The 17,400-nt window shown below is 40.9% G+C and overlaps 1 protein-coding gene across 1 annotated transcript in view; it reads left to right on the top strand.

Annotated features, from left to right (window-relative positions):
* Positions 1-17,400, top strand: part of cacna1fa (calcium channel, voltage-dependent, L type, alpha 1F subunit a) — a 34,603-nt gene that overhangs the window by 584 nt on the left and 16,619 nt on the right. Inside the window, exons 2-26 of the mRNA XM_085782821.1 lie at positions 326-518; positions 1,192-1,297; positions 6,149-6,288; positions 6,407-6,552; positions 7,366-7,518; positions 8,084-8,280; positions 8,889-8,992; positions 9,589-9,731; positions 9,832-9,900; positions 9,986-10,052; positions 10,163-10,189; positions 11,356-11,516; positions 12,062-12,287; positions 12,960-13,167; positions 13,746-13,866; positions 13,982-14,054; positions 14,156-14,219; positions 14,305-14,362; positions 14,462-14,558; positions 15,505-15,634; positions 15,737-15,796; positions 15,882-15,988; positions 16,090-16,177; positions 17,049-17,156; positions 17,276-17,328. Of these exons, the coding sequence (XP_085638947.1) occupies positions 326-518; positions 1,192-1,297; positions 6,149-6,288; positions 6,407-6,552; positions 7,366-7,518; positions 8,084-8,280; positions 8,889-8,992; positions 9,589-9,731; positions 9,832-9,900; positions 9,986-10,052; positions 10,163-10,189; positions 11,356-11,516; positions 12,062-12,287; positions 12,960-13,167; positions 13,746-13,866; positions 13,982-14,054; positions 14,156-14,219; positions 14,305-14,362; positions 14,462-14,558; positions 15,505-15,634; positions 15,737-15,796; positions 15,882-15,988; positions 16,090-16,177; positions 17,049-17,156; positions 17,276-17,328 (2,899 nt within the window). The remainder of the gene's footprint in view (positions 1-325; positions 519-1,191; positions 1,298-6,148; positions 6,289-6,406; positions 6,553-7,365; positions 7,519-8,083; positions 8,281-8,888; positions 8,993-9,588; positions 9,732-9,831; positions 9,901-9,985; positions 10,053-10,162; positions 10,190-11,355; positions 11,517-12,061; positions 12,288-12,959; positions 13,168-13,745; positions 13,867-13,981; positions 14,055-14,155; positions 14,220-14,304; positions 14,363-14,461; positions 14,559-15,504; positions 15,635-15,736; positions 15,797-15,881; positions 15,989-16,089; positions 16,178-17,048; positions 17,157-17,275; positions 17,329-17,400) is intronic.

Raw genomic sequence — 17,400 nt, 5'->3', positions numbered from 1 at the left:
AACAGGTGTTCATGGGCCTACTTGGGGATAGTGCTGGGCTAAGTGCCACACGGCTCCCAATAAAGAAGTAGGTCACATCTGGTCTTATAGTATGAGGCCTTCAGGAGAGAGAATACCTGCAGCCTCCTGTTAAATCCTCCCCTCATTATGGTGGATAATAAAATGTGTGCAGATATTAGCAATGCAGTAATTATACATACATTATATACACATACAGGTGTTTGCTCTTGTTTATAAGTTAGATTTAGATTCTCTCTAACCTCAGTGGTCGTCTAATATCCATATTTTACATCCATATTAACATCACAGCTGTATGTTTTTTCAGCAGATGCCCCGCCCGGGGGCGAAGCGGGCAAGACGGACACCATGGGGTCCACTGGCTCGGCCAGGAAAAGGGGAGGGGGGGCCAAGAAGGCGATGCAGGCGAACAAGTCTGCCCTCAGGGCCCCCCGAGCCCTCTGCTGCCTCACCCTCAGCAACCCCATCCGCATGGCAGCGCTGGCCCTGGTGGAGTGGAAATATCCTTTTTATAGCGTCTGTGTCTGTGCACATTCATACAAACGTGTATTCAATTCAATTCAATTTAGTTTATGTGATCGGGACAATGCAGATTAACATAGTGACATTTCCACTCGTTACAAACAAGTCAATGTGACTGATGTTCTGCATACAGAGATTATAGCTACACTGCAAAAAATTCAAAATCTTACAGAGAATATTTGTCTTATTTCTAGTCAAAACAAATCTCATACTTAAAATAAGACTCATCACATAAAAGTAGCTTGTTTTTAGACACTTTTTTTTTACTTTTTTCAAACATATTTTCACTGGAATAAAGTGGAAAAATTTGATAGTGGAGCAAGTTTTTCTTTCTTATTACAAGCTCAAAAAACTTTCTTTCACTGGCAGATTTTTCTACTTATTTCAAATAGAAATGTGTTTGAAACAAGTGAAAATTATCTAAAAACAAGTTAATTTTTAAGTGATGAGTCTTAGTTTCAGCAGAAAGAGATTAGCTTTGACTAGAAATGAGACAAATATTCTTGGAAAGATTTTGAGTTTTTGCAGTGTAATGCTAGTTTCCAACTCCTGTCCCTAGTCAGGCTTTTAGTAAAAGAAAGTAAGTAAGAATGTATGTATGTGTGTGTGTAATGTGTTTGAATGAATTTATATCCTTAATTTCCTCCTCAAGCCCTTTGATATTTTCATTCTACTCGCCATCTTTGCCAACTGTGTGGCCATGGGTGTCACCAAGCCGTACCCCGATGACGACTCCAACGCTACGAATCACCAACTGGTGAGTTTTTAACAACAGATTCAACTACATATTTATTCTGAAAGGAAGGAAAACATAAGTAAGGTTCAAATAAAAGTTGTGAGGATGTGGTGTCACACGGGAGAATAACAACCTGATCTAATCACCAATATGATTATATACTGAACTGAAGATATCACTGATTTTTGACGGATTTTTGCATGTCACCAACGTGTTTCAACCCAGAAACAGTTTCCCAAATTTATTTACTCCAGAGTCTTTGTGTCTGTAGCAACAGAAACCAACACAGTTAGAGCATCCATCACAACACACATGTACCAAAACGCAGTGTTGGGAACGTTACTTTAAAAAAGTAATTAGTTATAGTTACTAATTACTTCTCCTAAAAAGTAACTGAGTTAGTAACTCCACTACTTCACTATAATAGCAACTAGTTACCAGGGAAAGTAACTATTGCGTTTTTCTTTTTCTTTCCAAGGGCATTTTTAAATTGTATTTTATTGTTTTCATATATTTCACTGATCGCAATTATAGAATGTGAGTGTGTGTTTTATTGAAAGCGAGGCTGGTGTGCCTATGAAAATAGGTTACAGTGGGTTTTTTAAGTGCTGTGGCTACAAGCAAATCTCATATTGTCTCTGTACAAAGACAACAAAGACCTTTTTAAATGTGAAAACAGTGGAGACCTATTCAAGATTTGCGTTTGGGCAACAATAACAGGAAACATCGAAATTAATTTATTCATGGCCACATTAAGTGAAATTATTAACTTTACCGATTATCCATCTGATTATCTGTCCTGCTGCGAGCGCACAACTTCTCAGGGTATCCGCGGATCCTTAAAAAGTCTTAAATTCATGTATCTAAAATTAAGGCCTTAAAAAGTATTACATTTATTAGAAAATTCAAAGATGGTCTTAAATATATAATATATAATACACAGCATCATAAAATATGTATGCACTTAAACTTTTATATGAAATAACAGGGTATCCGTGGGGTCTTAAAAAGTCTAAAATTTGAAAATCTAAATTTTAGGTCTTAAAATGTCTTAAATTTGTTGAATTATTGTGTTCAAGTCTTAAATAATTTTAGTCTCGCATTTGCCCCTAAAAAAAAAAAACATGACGTGTAAACCGGGAAAATCACAAAAAAGAAAGAGCACAACCTGTGATTGGTCAAAAACTACAAATCCCACAATTCTCTGGCCTCAACAATAACAGAAGTTAGTGTAAGTAAGGGAGAGTGGAGCTGTCGGTGAAAAGAGGAAACAACGCCACGTCTGGTCCTGTTCTATGTTGTTCGTTCACACCGTCACCGTTTATTCGTTACGTCCGCGGTGTAAAAGGCCGTAACGCAAAGACGCGATTAGGCGCGAGACGCGGTAGACGCGACTTTTTTTTTTGCGACGCAATACACCCGATTTTTTTTGTGTGACGGGACCATCGCGTCTTCGTCTATTTCATCGTGTTTGGTGGGAAGACCCACAAGGGGCTTCCCACCAAACACGAGGAACACTTTTTTTTCGCTCGAGTTGTGACGCGCGACCAAACGCGAGATACGCGATTTTACGCTCGTTTTGACTTTGTGTAAATTCGCGTCTTCACGAGCTCGCCCATTTTCACTACAACAACAACATTTCTGCTCTCATCGACCGTGGTTGAGGTCACAACGCTGCGCTGTAGCTGCTCTGGAAGAGTTCCGGGCTGATGAGCTACAGAGACTTTAGAGTCTAAAGGAGCAGTGCGTCGCTGTGTCGGACTGTTTGGATGTAATGAAGAAGCTGCACAGAGTCAGGTGAGCAGAAGCTCAGGACAAACACTTCGCTCCGGGACATAATGTAGCTACACCTCACATGTTCTTGTCTTTTACCTCAAGGAGATTAAAGTAGTGTCTGTACTTTCCCTCCGATCTCCGCAGCTTCCCTCTGCTAGTTTGTGTGTGTGAGGCTAAACTGCGTGCGTGTGTGGTTTGTGTACAAACTGAACACTGCCTCTGATTGGCTTAGCATGAAACCTTACTCTGCCTCAACCAATCAGCATCACTTATGCGGTTGTCTCCCCCCTCCCTCCTCCCCCCTCCCCTCACCAAAGGAGAGGAGGAAAAAGAAAAACAGTTTAGCAGCTTCTGTGGCTGAGATGAGCCAAGTCGGAGGACAACGGCTTCACTGAGTAGTTTGTAACGCGCCTCATTTAATTGTCGGTAACGGCGTGGTAACGGTGGAAATAGTAATTAGTTAGATTACCCGTTACCAGTGTTGGGTATAGTTACTTTTGAAAGTAGTTAATTAAGTTACAACGTTACCATCAGTTAAAAGTAATCAGTTACGTTACTGCGTTACCTATGAATAAAAGTAACGCGTTAGAGTACTCATGCGTTACCAAAAATTAAGCCTTTTGCAGCGCCTCGCACATGCTGCAACTTAACAGACAGACACACAGCCTCTTTTAAATGCACCGAGTCCTGACGAATAGTCATCCAACCAAATTAACTCTACAGGATAACAATAACAGGAAAGACAGTCAGAAATATGCCACATAGCGTGTTTTTTTTTTTTTTTGATCGCAGAACTGATCAAAATTCAGGAGTTACCGTGAATCCCTCTCAGCGGCTTCACTACTCGATCTGTCTGTCAGTTTGAATGGAGGACTCACGTGTGGAGAGGAGGGAGGCTGGCGAGACGTGAACGTCCTGCCTTGTGTGTAATAAAAGTTTTTTAAAAATGCGGTTAAATGTACTGGTATCACACTGCTGCTACGGCAGCTATGGAGTAGAGATGCGGGCTGGACCGGGGGAGAACTGAGCTGCCGCTCGCCAAGAGGGAGCTGCTGAAAGCAGCAAGCACTGAGAGCCGGCTGCTTGTTGCTGCTGGAGAAGCAGGTCCGTACGTGGAGCTGATTCATGTAAATGGGCCCTTAAATTGGATGTGGATTTTTTTTGCGGTCGATAGAAGCTTATCACCAACGCAGAGTGTTTTTACCGTTATGTTCTTGTCCTTTTCGCTGGCGAATTGAAACGCGCACACACACACACAGGCAACGTAGGTCGGCAGGACACAGACGCATCACAGCGCTGCGCCTCGGCTGACACATCCGCAGGTTGCACAGTAGTCTACTGTCTGACAAAAAGCAGGCTGCAGTCGGGATTTTCCTTTCCTTATCCGGCGAAAAGTAACGGATTACTTTTTTTAAAAAATAACTAAGTTACTGATTGCTCAACTCACGAAACTAACGCGTTACGTTACACGTTACTCGAAAAAGTAATTAAAGTACTCTAACGCGTTACTTTGTAACGCGTTACCCACAACACTGCCCGTTACTGAAAAAAATAACGCCGTTAGTAACGCCGTTTATTTTAACGCCGTTATTCCCATCACTGCCAAAACGTACAGTATATCCTCATAAATTAGAAATGAAAACAGGAAACTGAAAAATAAAGTTCTGCAGATTTTTATATCCAAGCTTTCATTTGTGTCAGTGATCGATACCTGTATCAATCAATGAGAGGATGAGTGAGAAAAACACATGAGGGATCGCAATGAGAACATCACAAAGTCTCGTCTTTGACTCTTGGAAACATAAATTCTTATTTAATTAACAAAATATTCATACTGATAACAAAATGAAGCTAACCCTAACCCTTTTTTTTTTTTACATTTCACATGTTTCTACGTTTCTCTTTTCCAAGTCATAAATCAAAAACTTCTCCTGAACTCTCTGTCCTTCGTCCTCTGGGTTATTCGAGGACACTGTGACAAACATGTGCACAGTTTATAAAGTTTAAACAGTTGATGAAGAAGTTGCTGTTGGTTCAGAGAGGAGGTAGCAGCAGTCAGTCAGTGAGAGGTGAACGGTGCTGTGCAGGGTGGTAATGGTATTAGAGGGGGCAAAAGTTGTGCTGTGACCTCAGTGAGGTGACCCTGTCAGGGATCATGACTGACTTAAACTCCAACCATCTGCCTCTCCTCACTTCTTCTCACCCCCTCTCCCCTCTTCTCTCTCCGTCTCTCCATCCTCTTCTGGTTTCTGATCATTTCAATCTGTTAAATACAAAAATACTCGATGTTGAAACTGAAAACTGAGAAGTGTTTTTCTCTCCTCTCCTCACAGCTGCAGCTTTCTGTATTTACGTCACGTCGTCGGGTTGTGTTTTAAATGTCACTGAACGGCTTAAAATGATTCTTACGCAGTTGCATCCAGGGAGTAAAAGTGATCAGATGACTGAGTTTTATTTGAAGTGGTTTTAATATTAAAGTAACAAACAGACACACATGCATCCACATGCAAATGAACACATGCACAGACATGGAGACTTGGAGCAGGATAGATGTTTATCCCTTTATTGGATTTCACAGAGGAGATGGCCTGACACTTAAAGATTCACTTCCTTATAGGAAACTAATCTAAGTGAATATTATCAAACAACAATTTATGCATTAACTTTACACAGTTTCAATGTGAATATCAGTTGGTTTTTACACCGAAAGCAGCACATGATGCGTGGATTATTCTGGCAGCCTCAGGTGAAGCCCCGGTGTCAGTGTTGTTGCAGTGATAAGAAGCATTAAGCTGAAGTTACAGAAAAAGGATTCAGTTACAGGCTTAAGCTTGTGTTAGGCACTGGGTTAAGAGGTTAGGAAGCCACTGCAGTCGGCTCTTTAATGATGACAACACATGTGATGCAAAGGAAGAAGCTGCCAAAAAACAAAACAAAACAAAACAACAAATACATTAGTTTTTGAATGTCTTTATTTTTACCAGGAAGCTCACATGACATTTTCTTCAGCACTCGCTGCGACTAACATTTAAAAAAGGCTGTTCCAATTTTGCAATAAACTCTTTCCTACCCCCACACGCCTTCTTTTCTTCTCAGGAACAAGTCGAGTACGTCTTCCTCGTCATCTTCACCATCGAGACCTTCACTAAAATCCTCGCCTACGGTTTAGTCATGCACCCCAGCGCCTACATACGCAGCGGATGGAACTTGCTCGATTTCATCATCGTCATTGTCGGGTATTTTTTTTGTCACGACGTCCATCAACAACTGTTCTGCCTGTCTGCCTGTCATTCATACAGAGAAAGAAAAGAGACTGTCAACAACAGCTTATTTTGTGTGTGTGTGTCTGTGCAGGTTGTTCAGTGTGATAGCAGAGGCCATGACGGACCATAAGCCCGGAGAAGCTCATCACGCTGCAGGAAAACCCGGCGGCCTGGACGTCAAAGCGCTCAGAGCGTTCAGGGTGTTACGACCTCTTCGACTCGTCTCTGGAGTGCCGAGTGCGTTTTTGTGGTTTCTTTTCTTTGTGTGTGTTTCTGCAGCCGCTGTGCTTCACCAAACATTTCATTTCATTTCATTTATTGTTTATTTGACAAGGACAGTGCACATTAATGAACAATTTGTGACGCACACATCACGTCATGTAAATATGCCGGATTTAGCTCAAAGCTAATTTCCATCCGTAGTCCTCACGTTTAAAGACGGACAGACATACCATACAAAAAGATAACAGTAGGAAGCTACCTGCATAAGTATGAAAAGACATAGTATTAGCAGCAGTTACAACAATAAGAAAACAGATAGCAACCTGCATAAATATAAGAGAGGACAGAGTACTAGCAGCATTTAGGTATATCAGTAAAAGATAAGAAATAAGAAAACAGAAAACAATGCCATGCAGCGCTGCATGGCATTGTTTTCTGCATAAATATAAGAAAAAACTGAAAATTAGCAGCAGATTCACAATAAAATTACAACACAGAATAAGATACGGTAAAAAAAAAAAAGGGCTGCAGTAGTACTGTATTAAAGTGCTAGTCAATATTTCATTCATGGGTGCAGATTTGGTGAGACAGTAACCATTCTTTAAGCTGTTTTTTGAATGTGTTAAAAGTAGGATTGTCTCTAATCAGGGTTGGGAGACTATTCCAACATGTGCTGCCTTTAACAGTTAGGGAGTTTTGGCCTATGTGGATACATCTGAACGGCACCTCACAGTCCCCTCTGGAGGAAGATCTGGTGCTGAGCGTGTGGTCTCTCCGTCATGCACAACTGAAAAAAACAAAAATGTGTGTTTTTGTTTGCCTCATCAGGTTTACAGATTGTGTTGAACTCCATCATGAAAGCCATGGTGCCGCTGCTCCACATCGGTATGCTGGTCATGTTCGTCATCATCATCTACGCCATCATCGGCCTGGAGCTCTTCATCGGCAGGATGCACAAGACCTGCTACTTCATGAGCACAGGTCTTCAAAGCACACTGCTACACTTTCTCCACACTCACTGCCTTTTTTTTTTTTAAGCATGTGTTTTAGTTTTTGTTTGCAATTTACAGCAAATCAAACAAGACATTCTTACAAGCAAGAAACAGAGCAAACTTTTTCTCCCTATTCTCCCTCCCTTCTTCTCTTTCCCTCACTAAATAAGTAAAACATTATAACTATGAAAATAAGATGAAAATAAAGCAAAAATAATAAATAAAAGTAGTACTAAAAAATTAGTAATACTGATAACAGTTATATGATGAATTTCAAGACATTATATCACACATTCTGCTCCCTCAGAGCCTCCTCCTGCTGAAGCAAATTAACAAACATTAACATCATGTCTTAAAAAACGTATAAAAGGTCTCCAGATGTCATCAAAAACATGATGTTTCCGTTTAATAATGTACGTTATCTTTTCCAATGTCATGTTTGATGCCATCTCTTTAATCCATCTTCCAATTCTTTGTGCATCAACGTTTTTCCAATTAAGGGAAATTATACGTTTCTCTCACTGCCTTTGTGCTGCGTTTTTATTTTTTTCCAGGCCTCATGGTTGAGGACGACCCCACGCCGTGTGCGTTCGCCGGGAGCGGGCGCTTCTGTGTCACCAACGGGACCGAGTGCAGGGGGAAGTGGGAGGGTCCCAACGGCGGGATCACAAACTTTGACAATATTTTCTTCGCCATGTTGACGGTGTTCCAGTGCATCACCATGGAGGGCTGGACAGACGTGCTCTACTGGGTACACACACACACACACACACACACACACACACACACACACACACACACACACACACACACACACACACACACACACAAACACACTAGATATTTGTTTATTCAAAGTTATTCAAGTCAAAAAAAGTCAAAAGTGTTTATTGTCATTTGCACAGTGGAAAGGTGAGTTTCCCTGACAATGAAATTTTTACTTTGCTGTCCTCATCACAGAAAGCCAGCAATTATAAGAAAGAACTAGATATAAAAAAAAAAAATAGACAATTAAAAGCAACAATAATACGACACAACAACAACAATGAGCAGCAATAGTAATGAAAGAGATAAAAGAAGAGAGAAGGAGGTATGATGCGTGTGTGTAATATGCACTATGTATAATAATAAATAATAAATAAATAGTGTGCAAATTGTGCATGTGCAAATTCCCATGATGGGAAAATCTCCAGAAATAAACGAGCACATGTAAAAATTAAAGGGAAAAAAACAAACAAATTAAAGTGGGAATAAAGCTCAGCAGTGAGCAGGAGCTGCCAAACTCATCTTGAATCTTGAAAATACCTGTTCTTAGATCTGCTGCAGTTTATTTTTGACTCACATTTTTTCCCTCCACAGATGAACGACGCCATCGGCCACGAGATTCCATGGATCTACTTTGTCTCTCTGGTCATTTTTGGGTCATTTTTCATCATCAATCTTGTATTGGGTGTGTTGAGCGGGTGAGTTGTCACTGCTCTGTTGTTATTTGTTGTTTGGGAGCTTCTACCTCAGTTTGATTGCACTTATTTTGGTTCTGATTCTGGTTCACTGCAGTTCTCCACTTCCTGTCACATTTGGATAAAACTGAAAAGTGCATTTCTCCTCTAAGTTATTCTAAGTTTCTTAAAGGGATAGTTCAACATTTTTCGCAAATTGGCAAATGCAGAGACAGCTTGCCGAAACACTGCCCCTAAACATGAACGTGCATCAGCGGTTTTGCATGAATTTACCTCGAAAAACAACTCTGTCTGGTAACGTTCTGTTATTATCTCATAGCGTGGTGAATGTGCAGGTCACAACTTGTCCACCAGAGCGTTTTGGAGTTGTTGGATTGTGTATTTGATGAGTTTGATGAGGGAAACCAAGAAATCCCATGAGCCTCCGTAGCGTAGCTCTGAGCAGCTCGCGGCTCTGCTCTGCCGTTCTAAAAATAGCTTGCACGGACAATTAACGGTAACGAACCTACTGCTAAAACTATAAGGATTATGGCAATGGGCCAATTTGCCAAAATGTTGAACTATCCCTTTAAAGCATTTGTATGTGTTTATGTGCACAGAGAGTTTTCCAAAGAAAGAGAGAAGGCGGTGGCGCGTGGCGAGCTGCAGAAGGCGCAGGAGAGCAAACAGATGCAGGAGGACATGATCGGCTACATGGACTGGCTGATCGAGGCCGAGGACGTGGACGAAGAAGGAAACAAACGTTGGTGTTAAACAAACACACTAACACACACACACATACACACACACACACTCTGCAGCTGTGCATTTTACACATAATCTGTGTGCGTTTGTTTCTGAAGGCGCTGCGATCGCTAAGAAGAAGATGATGAAGAAGTTCGGCTGGTACAAACAGACCGAGGACGGTGGAGGTAAAGTTGCATCTGATGTCACCGTCTGGTTTCAGTGTGTGTTTGTCTGTTGTGATTCTCTCTAACTCCTCGTTTTCGTATCCAGCCGAGTCGGACTCTGATGATGATATCGCCTACCTGGACGATGACAACGGCTTCTGCGCCTCTCTCATGTGAGACAACAGAGAAACAACAACATAGATTCAACGTTTTATTGACACACAGACAGGAAGTGATTTAAACTGTTTATTAATCTCTCTCTTCTTCTTTCTTGTCGTCTCAGGGCAAAGATGATGGCCAACAGCTTCTGGTAAGTTGTTCATGTGATGAAGAACATCTCTTAATTGTATGTAATTTATAACATTTTATTGTCTTAAAGGAGCTGTATGTGAGAATGTGGCCGAATCTGTTGCTGCAGTCAAATTCAAAACACATCAGCGCGTTGTTTCCCCTCCCCTTCCCCCACCCCCCAGACTCGAGGTTGCCAGATAGCGACGCGCTAACCTCTGCTCACTCACATAGTCCGTCTCAAACATAAAAGACGTAGAATAAACGACAAGAGCAACTCTGTTTCTCCTCTACTTTCTGACCGTTGGATGATAAAACATGACGACCAGGACCAGAGACAGGCGACCTGACTGGGCCGGACTCATCTCATGAACCGCTCCACACGTTCCCCATCACTTCATTTACCATCGGCCACATTTCCTCCCTCTTTTGTAACTTTCACTTTGTAATTCCTCCCTTTAGCTTTAGCTTTAGCAGCAGCTCAAACTAACCAGGCTATGCTCACAACTGCAAGCGGTGTATCAAACGGCAGAGCGACAAGCCACTTATTTCTACCGTGTGATATAAAGGAAATATGACCATAATTACCGATAAAAGTAAACAATCTAAGCTGCGGCTCAGTGGAAGCTTAACTGGCAACCCGGAGGCTGAAATGCCACTGGCGCTGTGATTGGGAGAGAGCGCTGGGTGGCGACAGATGCCAAAATCTAAATTTAAAACATAAACATGATTTGCGGTCCGCAAAAAAAAAAAATTAATGCGAATATTCTGGTTGTACTATTGTTGTCGGTGAGATCAGTATGTTATATGAACATTATTCCTGAGTCTCTGTGACATATTAGGATGATTTTATGGCTATTTGCTTTAGATTTCTTACATACTGTTCCTTTAATCATAACATTTGTCCAGAGCTGCTGAGTTGATAAAGTGTAAAAGTTATGGATGGATTATGACTTTGTAGTGCAACATTTTGTGAGCATTTTACACAAAACTGACAACATAATTAACATTTAAATAAAACCTCTATGGTGATTTTTTTTTAAATGCATTATCCAACTGCTGTGATATAAGAATATAATGAAGATATTCCTCATTTCACCATCAACACTCAGGTCTACAAACCTACATCTGGACAAATATGCATCATTAACTTTGGGTCTTTGATTTTCTGCTTCTCTCTTCCGTCAGTGACCAGCTGTGCCAGCTCAATCACACCATGAGGAAGAATTGCCGTGTGGCCGTTAAAACCACAAACTTCTACTGGCTGGTTCTTCTGCTGGTGTTTCTCAACACGGTGGCCAGCGCCTCCGAGCATTATGGGCAACCGAAGTGGCTCACAGAAATGCAAGGTAAAAAAAAAACACACTTTAATCTTCTCGTCAGTAGGGATGTTACGATTATAGATTTTCTTGGTACGATTATTGTCAGAGAAATAATCACGGTATTACGATTATCCTGATTATTATGCATCAATAAATTTCACGAGATTTTGAATGCGTAAAATCAAATATAGTCAAAATATAATTACATTACTAATCTCTTAATATGGGATCAGTTGTTAATCCCCTGGGGACAGTGTTTGAAATATTTAAGTCAAATTTTATCATTTTTTAAAATTACAAATGACACGCTAACATTTAAATTCCCACCAATTCAGTGTTACTTTAGATAAATGGACCAGTATCCGTGCATCTTCCTTTACTTTGGCGCACATCTGCCGATATGGTTCCGACATAATCTTTTTCGGAAAGTGACGGTATTTAGGAATCTTTACGATCAATTAGTTGTGGTGTCTAATACCGCGATTAATTGTGAAAACAAGTAATTGTGACATTCCTACTCGTCAGACTTTGTCCCGACCTACCTGACTCCTCCTCTTCTTGGTTTGGTGCAGAGCGAGCCAACAAGATCCTGCTGCTGCTCTTCACCCTGGAGATGCTGATGAAGATGTACGCCTTCGGCCTGCAGATCTACTTCATGGCGCTGTTCAACCGCTTCGATTGCTTCGTGGTGTGCGGCGGCATCCTGGAGACGCTGCTCGTCGAGATGGAAGTCATCCCGCCCATCGGCATCTCCGTGCTGCGCTGCATCCGACTGCTCAGGATCTTCAAAATGACACGGTAACACACACACGACAGAGCTCGAGTACAACAACGACGGATTAACAACTCATGTGCGATGTCCAGTGGTGGACAGTAACGGAGTAAATTTACTTGAGTGCTGTACATATCCAGAGGATTTGTACGTTACTTGAGTATTAGATTTATTTGGTACTTATTACTCTTACTTGAATACATTTCCAAGACAAATATTTTTACTTTTACTCGAGTTAATTTCTAGGAAGGCTGAAAAGTACTCGTTACTTTCAGGTCTGCTCTTTTTTTTTTCCTAAAATCCTATTGGACACAAGCTGTTTGTCAAAGAAGGAAACCCTAACCCCTAAAAGCAGCACATCAGTGCAGGTGGTTTCAAAGAGTTCATTCTCAGAAACAAGAGTTAAAAGCTCCTTAAATTCATTTAGAAAAAAATATAGTAATTCATTGATGTGAAAAATAAGAAATTTACTCTTTACTCTTACTTTTACTTAAAGTAAATTTAAAAGCATGTACTTTTGGATACTTACTGTAAGTACCTTTAAAAGCAAGTACTTTTTTACTCTTACTCGAGTAACATGTCGACTGAGTAAATTTTGACCAGTAGTATTTGTACTCTTACTCAAGTACTGGGGTCGAGTACTCTGTCCATCTCTGGCCATGTCCTGAGGTGTATCCATGCTCCGTTGTTGATTCCAGGCACTGGGCGGCTTTATCCGATCTGGTCAACTCGCTGCTCAACTCCATGAAAGCTATCTGCTCCCTGCTGCTGCTGCTCTTCCTCTTCCTCATCATCTTCGCTCTGCTGGGCATGCAGCTGTTTGGAGGCAAATTCAACTTTGACGAGACGCAGATGAAGAGAAGCACCTTCGATTCCTTCCCTCAGGCTCTGCTCACATGTTTCCAGGTGATTTATATTTATTTATACTGTATAGCGCTTTACTATACCTGAACGATACCCATAGCGCTTTACAGTACATCACATTCACCCATTCATACACACATGCACACATGAAATGACAAATGAAGTTTCCACTGAAAACCAAGGTTTATTTCTTTGACTTTCTATTGTTGAAAACTAAACAAAAGATGAAATTCTTTGCAAAAAAACAAAAACAAAAAACACATTTCTCAAATCAATAAACGAAAAACAATACATACCATGGCACAGCATGGTCAAAAAACTGTGTGCTTCTGATCAGCAACATTACATTACCACAAAAAACTCTCCAAAAAAATCCACTCTTAGTTTTTGTTTGAGTGTGTTTGCTCAAACCTGTATGGTCTGAAATGCTAAAATATTTTAAATGAAAAAAAAAAACCTAAAGATAGGTTGTTAAGGAGTTTTCGCAGTAACATCGTGAAGACTTGTTCTTTGAAAACAGTGACCTAGCACTCGGAAACTCCTACTCCCAATTAGCACAAGCAGTTATATCTCCTCAACATCTCACACAGCTGCTTTTATTCATCACGTTGTGGTTGCAGATCCTCACCGGAGAGGACTGGAACGCCGTCATGTACGACGGCATCATGGCCTACGGAGGACCCATCTTCCCCAACATGGTGGTGTGCATTTACTTCGTCATCCTGTTCGTCTGCGGTAACTGTATCCTTTTCCTAAGACATTATCAACAACCACATGTTTCTTTCTGATCCAACTACTTCAAATTAACATTAGTCTTTTGTAAAAACAAAACGTGACTCCTTAACGCTACGGTCAGACATCCTGCTCAACGTCTTCTTGGCTATCGCCGTGGACAACTTAGCAGGAGGCGGCGGAAAAAAAGAAGTAGAGTAAGTCAGAGATATTTATAACAGATCCTTGTTGTGTTTCCTGCTGCAGACATTTCCAACTTTGCTTAACAATCATTTCCTGGTATCTGTTTTTTTTTCAGGGAGAAAAAGGAAGAGGAGGAAGAGTGGGATGACGATGAAGATAAAGAAGATGAGGATGCAGGGGTAGATAATGTTTGAATGTTTGATATTTTTCTGCATCGTTCATAAAAAATTAAAGATCTCAGCTGATCTCGTGATCTGTCCGTAGAACGAGGAGGACGACTGGGCGGAAAACGAGGAGCTGAGAGCCATCGAGGGGCTCGAGGGTGAGAGACTTGGCAGAGAAGTTAGACCTGCTCGTTAAGACGTAAACTCTCTCCTTATATATGTTTATTGTTTGTTGTTTGTTGTTTATTTCACTGCAGGAGTGGCTCCGCTGAAGCCTGAGTTCTCGGGGCCTAAAGAGAAGATTGTACCGATCCCTGATGGAAGCTCCTTCTTCATTCTCGGGAAGAAAAACTGGTAATCTGAAGATTTATACAGTGTATTGTATATTATGAACCTAATGAGATCAATCTCGCTGATTTTAACATTAAGTGGGTTAGTACCAGTCTTGTCAAGATCTTCAACCATTGCTATTGGACGCTACAGTGACTCGGTATTGGAAAAACATGAGACTGCTGGTTAGCATGCTAACCTCAGTACAAGTAGAAACAAATAGTGTAGAAACCAATAAAAAAGGGTTGTTGCCCCTGCGGGAGACTGGTGAATAAACAATTGTTGATGCTGTTAAAGGGATAGTTCAACATTTTGGGAAATTAGCCCATTGCCATAATCCCTATAGTAGTTTTAGCAGTAGGTTTGTTACCTTTAATTGTCGATGCAAGCTATTTTTAGAACGGCGGAGCAGAGCCGTGAGTTGCTCAGAGCTACGCTACGGAGGCTCATGGGATTTCTTGGTTTCCCTCATCAAACTCATCAAATACACAATCCAACAACTCCAAAACGCTGTCGTGGACAAGTTGTGACCTGCACATTCACCACGCTATGAGATAATAACGGAGCGTTACCAGTTGTTGAGTTGTTTTAGAGGGAAATTCATGCAAAACCGCTGATGCGCGTTGCCTTCATCTCATAGCGTGGTGAATGTGCAGGTCACAACTTGTCCACCAGAGCGTTTTGGAGTTGTTGGATTGTGTATTTGATGAGTTTGATGAGGGAAACCAAGAAATCCCATGAGCCTCCGTAGCGTAGCTCTGAGCATCTCGCGGCTCTGCTCCGCCGTTCTAAAAATAGCTTGCACCGACAATTAAAGGTAACGAACCTACTCCTAAAACTATAGGGATTATGGCAATGGGCCAATTTGCCAAAATGTTGAACTATCCCTTTAAGGCCCTATAACAATATGGAAACCTACAAACTCTCCACGTTTCTCATTCTCTTCTCTCATTTCCCTTTGAATTCTCAGTTTGCGAGTCGCCTGCCACAACCTCATCCATCACCCCTACTTCACCAACTTCATCCTCATCTTCATCATCCTCAGTAGTATTTCCCTGGCTGCTGAGGATCCAATCAAATCCCATTCATTCAGGAACATAGTAAGGCCGACAGCATCAGATCTCGTCCCCACCTGCTCATCATCATCATCGCCTTCATGACTAGAAACATTCATTCTCATTCTAATTTTTGTTTTTCCTCAGGTGCTCGGTTATGCAGATTACGTGTTCACATCGGTGTTCACAGTGGAGATCGTACTGAAGGTAAATAGAAATAGACTAAATTAAATGGAAAGTTATGTTTTCACTAGATAAAAGTTCCTAACAGCTTCTTCCTCTTGTCATCCAGATGACGGTCTACGGAGCTTTTCTCCACAGCGGCTCCTTCTGCAGGAACGCCTTCAACCTCCTGGACCTGCTGGTCGTCGGCGTGTCGCTCACCTCCTTCTTCCTGCAGTGAGTGGATGAACGTGTTCACTTTATTACACATTAATGCTAATCATTGTTTATTTATTGAAACCCTTTTTTAAATCCCTGTAAATCCTTGCTGCTCCCAGTTCGAGTGCGATCTCCGTGGTGAAGATTCTCCGAGTGTTGCGAGTGCTCAGGCCTCTTCGAGCCATCAACAGAGCCAAAGGGTTAAAGGTAGATTCTTCTCCTGTATAATAAATCTAAATATAAATAGTGTTGCAAAGGGGCGGAAAATTTCCAGTAAATTTCCGGTAAATTACCAGAAACTTTCCATGGGAAGTTAAGATGGGGAATTTTGGAAATATTCCAAATTGGAAACCTTCCATGGGAATTATGGGAATTTATGGGAATTAACTGGAAATTGGGGATAATTTAAACAAACTGTATCATATCCAAACAGAAATGTAAATATTTTGTTTTGTAATTAGCAGACATCCATGATGCAAGATAATACAATTAAAAAACATGACGCCCCCCCCATATTCCCATTTATCCCATATATTCCCGTTAATTCCCATATATTCCCGTTAATTCCCATATATTCCCATTTATTCCCATATATTCCCATGAATTCCCATATATTCCCATTTATTCTCATATATTCCTGTTATTCCCATATATTCCCGTTTATATATTCCCGTTTATTCCAATATATTCCTGTTATTCCCATATATTCCAATTATTCCCCATATATTCCCGTTAATTCCCATATATTCCTGTTAATTCCCATATATTCCCGTTTATTCCCATATATTCCCGTTATTCCCCATATATTCCCGTTAATTCCCATATATTCCTGTTAATTCCCATACATTCCCGTTTATTCCCATATATTCCTGTTATTCCCTATATATTCCTGTTAATTCCCATATATTCCTGTTAATTCCCATATATTCCCGTTAATTCCCATATATTCCCGTTAATTCCCATGGAAATTTTCCAATTTTGAAAATTCCCAGAATTTTCCAACCCTAAATGTAAATACTTATAGTTTATATATAGTTCATGGCTAACATTTGGGCCTCTTTGCTTTAACGTTTCACAGAACGTGGTGCAGTGTGTGTTTGTGGCGATCCGAACCATCGGAAACATCCTGATTGTCACGACGCTCCTTCAGTTCATGTTTGCCTGTATCGGAGTTCAGCTCTTCAAGGTGCAAATTCACATTTTCAACCATTTAAACAGTTTTTTTCCCCTCCCACTCTCAGATAATAAAAAGGAAGTAGCTGCTGAAAGGTTTTTAATGGTTTTACTTTTTTTTTTGTGCCACAGGGCCGATTCTACAGCTGCACAGACGAAGCCAAACACACTCCAGTCGAGTGCAAGTCAGTTTTTACCTCTGTTTATTACTCCACACAATATAAAAAAGCATCTGTCAGTCACTTCACATGCTGCGT

The sequence above is a fragment of the Trachurus japonicus genome, chromosome 7 (genome assembly GCF_045865225.1).
Source record: "Trachurus japonicus isolate A0001 chromosome 7, Traja_1.0".
NCBI lineage: Eukaryota > Metazoa > Chordata > Actinopteri > Carangiformes > Carangidae > Trachurus > Trachurus japonicus.
Note: the sequence above shows the minus strand (reverse complement) of the source record. Positions and strands in the feature narration are given on the sequence as shown.